Genomic DNA, 2,911 nt, shown 5'->3' with positions numbered 1-2,911 from the left:
ATGCTGCAGACTCTGCCCTATGCCTGTACATACACTGCATGGTAACTTTGTTAATATTTAGAGTTAACACTCGCCACCTCAAAATTTAAAACAAAGTCAACCAAACAAACAAAAAACTCGCAGCAACTCGAGTCGCTCTCCTCCTCTTACCAGGGGAAGGCTGAGAGGCCCCTAAGTGATCCGGATAAGCAGTCAGTGACCGTCCCTCATCTGAGGGCCTCAGGCCTTTCCCGGCCATTTCTCTTGGGAACCAATCATTGAGCTTGGCGTTGGACCTGGAACCAATCAGGGATCTCAGCTCTGAGGCCTCCTCTCTCACGTCCCCGCAGGCTTGGCGACGCCATGTTTCAAGGGCAGCGTGGTTGGTTTTGCCGCAGCGTTAGCCGGGATCTGAGGCAATTCTGGGGTAGGAAGCTGAGTGGAAGCAGCGGGTTAGGTGGTGAGGGGAGCATCCTCCTCTCTCTGATGCTTTGGGTCCAGGGTGCTTGATAGGTTCACCCTGTGCTCTTACCTCCACAGTGGCTGAAGGGGGGACGATCAGTGACCCGCGAGCCGCCGACTTCTTATTCAGCTGTGATGCCTCGCACCCAGACACGCTGAGGTACTGAGGGCCACCTGGCAGCGCCACTTACGTTAGGATGAGCCGGGAGTTAGGGAAGGAAGTTGCAGTCCACTAATACTGATGGGGCTGGGCGCCATGGCGGACACCTATAATCCCAGCTATTCGGGAGACTGAAGCAGGAGAATTACTTGAACTCGGGAGGCAGAGGTTGCAGTGAGCCAAGATCGCACTCCAACCTGGGTGACAGAGAAGATTCCATCTCAAAAATTAAATAAGATAATAAAATAAAAAATAAATAAATAATATTGACGATAGGGTGAGGCTAGATTTGAGGGAAAGAAATAGACAACCACCTTTCCTTTCTGCTGCAGTGTCACAGGCTTCTCCCTGGTCCTCAGGCCTCTTCCTGATTTCCAAGTGTGTGTTTCCAGCTGCCTCTTCTACACCTGCATATGGCGCCTTGAAGGCCCCTCATATTCAAAGTCTAAATCAAATCTTATATCCCTTCACACCTGCGCCAGGGCCTGTATTCTCCAAAATTTTGAATAACAACCCTACGCCATGAAACAGCCAGTGGCCGAATACCATGAATTAGATCCCTGTAATTGTTCTTCATCCTCACTGCCACTAACTTAGTAGCACCTTAATTCCATTTTGGACGGCACTATCAAAGTAACTTCCTAAGCTGTTACTGTGCCTCGAATCTGTTCCCTGAGATCCCCCTTCGCATGGCTGCAGATTTTGTTCACAAACCAGACATCAGATCAGGGCCCTACCACATCCTCCTTTCCCCACTCCCCACTCCACCCACCGATTTCCTACAGATTTAGATCGTGTCTGTGCCTACCTTGTTTATTTCCCAGTTTTTCTCACGCCTTCAGTAGCCCAGTCAACCCGAACTGCCATTATTGTGCCTTCACGCATGCCTTTTTCTTGTAATGCTCTTCTTATCTCCACCTATAGAAAAGATGTTACTTTCTATATGTGAAGGTTTTTCTGACTGCATGAGCGCTCCTCACCTCAGGATAAATTGATCCCTGTTTATAGCAATGACCATGGATAAGACCCATAGGCTGCTAGGTCAATCCACTGTTGATGCCCAGTAAACACTACCGTTTTAGATCAAGTTTCCTAATTCATATGGTCATTAACCAACCCTGTAAAGCTGAGATGTGCCAGATATAGGCCCCCAGAAAGTAGTATCTTATGCCATATGTTTTTCCTTCCTTGCCAGAAAAGGACAGCATACATGTATGCTTCAATGTAGTTGTCTCTCTGCTTCCAGTTATTTATTTATTCTTTTGAAAGGTTGAATACATTCTTGTTTGTTTCATAACCTAAAGTATTTCCTTTCTCCTAGAATATATCAGAGCCTTGATTACATAGAAGATAATGCTACAGTTTTTCATGCCTACTATCTCTCTGCAGTAGCTAATGCTGAAATAAAAACCTCTGTGGCTTTGGGTCATTTCATTCTTCCTCCTGCTTGCCTGCAAAAAGGTTAGCAAAGATCATTCAGCCAATACCTGTCAGACAGCCAAATCCGGCTAATCTCTGTGAAACAGCCAAATTCAACTGTACTTATTTTGTTCTCAGTCACATATTTTTGAATTTTGTATCTATTTAACATAAGTGGAAAAAGCATGGACTTTGGATCAGTTTGCCTTGGGTGTATATCCTGACTTTGTTTATGTATTGTTTATTCATATTCATTGAGCTCTCCTGTGTGCCAGGTTGCAACCTGGGTAGGTGCTGGGGATTCAATGGAGAGACAGACAGATGCAGATCTTTCCTTCACAGGCTAGGGTCTAATGCTTACTAGTTTTGTGATCTTTTAGCAAATTACTTCTCTGAAGTTGTTTTGAGGATAAAATGAGATAATAGGCCTGGCGCGGTAGGGCATGCCTGTAATCCCAGCACTTTGGGAAACTGAGGCAAGCAGATCACTTCAGCCCAGGAGTTCAAGACTAGCCTGGGCAACAAGGTAACATGGTGAGGCCCTGTCTTTATTTATTTTAATAATTTCCAATTATTTTTAAAAATAAGATAATGTTTTAAGGTGTCTGATGTGGTGAGCATTTAATAAATGTGTTCTTTGCTAGTTTTGAATCTCTTCATTATTTTCCTAATTTTTTCTTCTGATATTTAAAGATTGGTTATGATAATAAACCCATGTATTTGTATTTTAAAAAATACACCTGAAAGCACTTTCACATCAATTTTTTTCAGCACCCCTAGAAAATACGATGGGGGCCGGGCGCGGTGGCTCAAGCCTGTAATCCCAGCACTTTGGGAGGCCGAGACGGGCGGATCACGAGGTCAGGAGATCGAGACCATCCTGGCTAACAC

General features: G+C 44.9%; 1 protein-coding gene across 1 annotated transcript in view; it reads left to right on the top strand.

Moving 5' to 3' along the window:
• The first annotated feature begins 319 nt into the window (after window positions 1–319).
• Window positions 320–2,911, top strand: part of TERB2 (telomere repeat binding bouquet formation protein 2) — a 27,705-nt gene continuing 25,113 nt past the window's right edge. Inside the window, 3 exon segments of the mRNA XM_017872764.1 lie at window positions 320–406; window positions 520–601; window positions 1,923–2,098. Coding sequence (XP_017728253.1) covers window positions 343–406; window positions 520–601; window positions 1,923–2,098 — 322 coding nt within the window. The 5' untranslated portion in view covers window positions 320–342.

The sequence above is a fragment of the Rhinopithecus bieti genome, unplaced genomic scaffold (assembly GCF_001698545.2).
Source record: "Rhinopithecus bieti isolate Rb0 unplaced genomic scaffold, ASM169854v2 scaffold_6945, whole genome shotgun sequence".
In the NCBI taxonomy this organism is placed as follows: Eukaryota; Metazoa; Chordata; class Mammalia; order Primates; family Cercopithecidae; genus Rhinopithecus; species Rhinopithecus bieti.
Note: the sequence above shows the minus strand (reverse complement) of the source record. Positions and strands in the feature narration are given on the sequence as shown.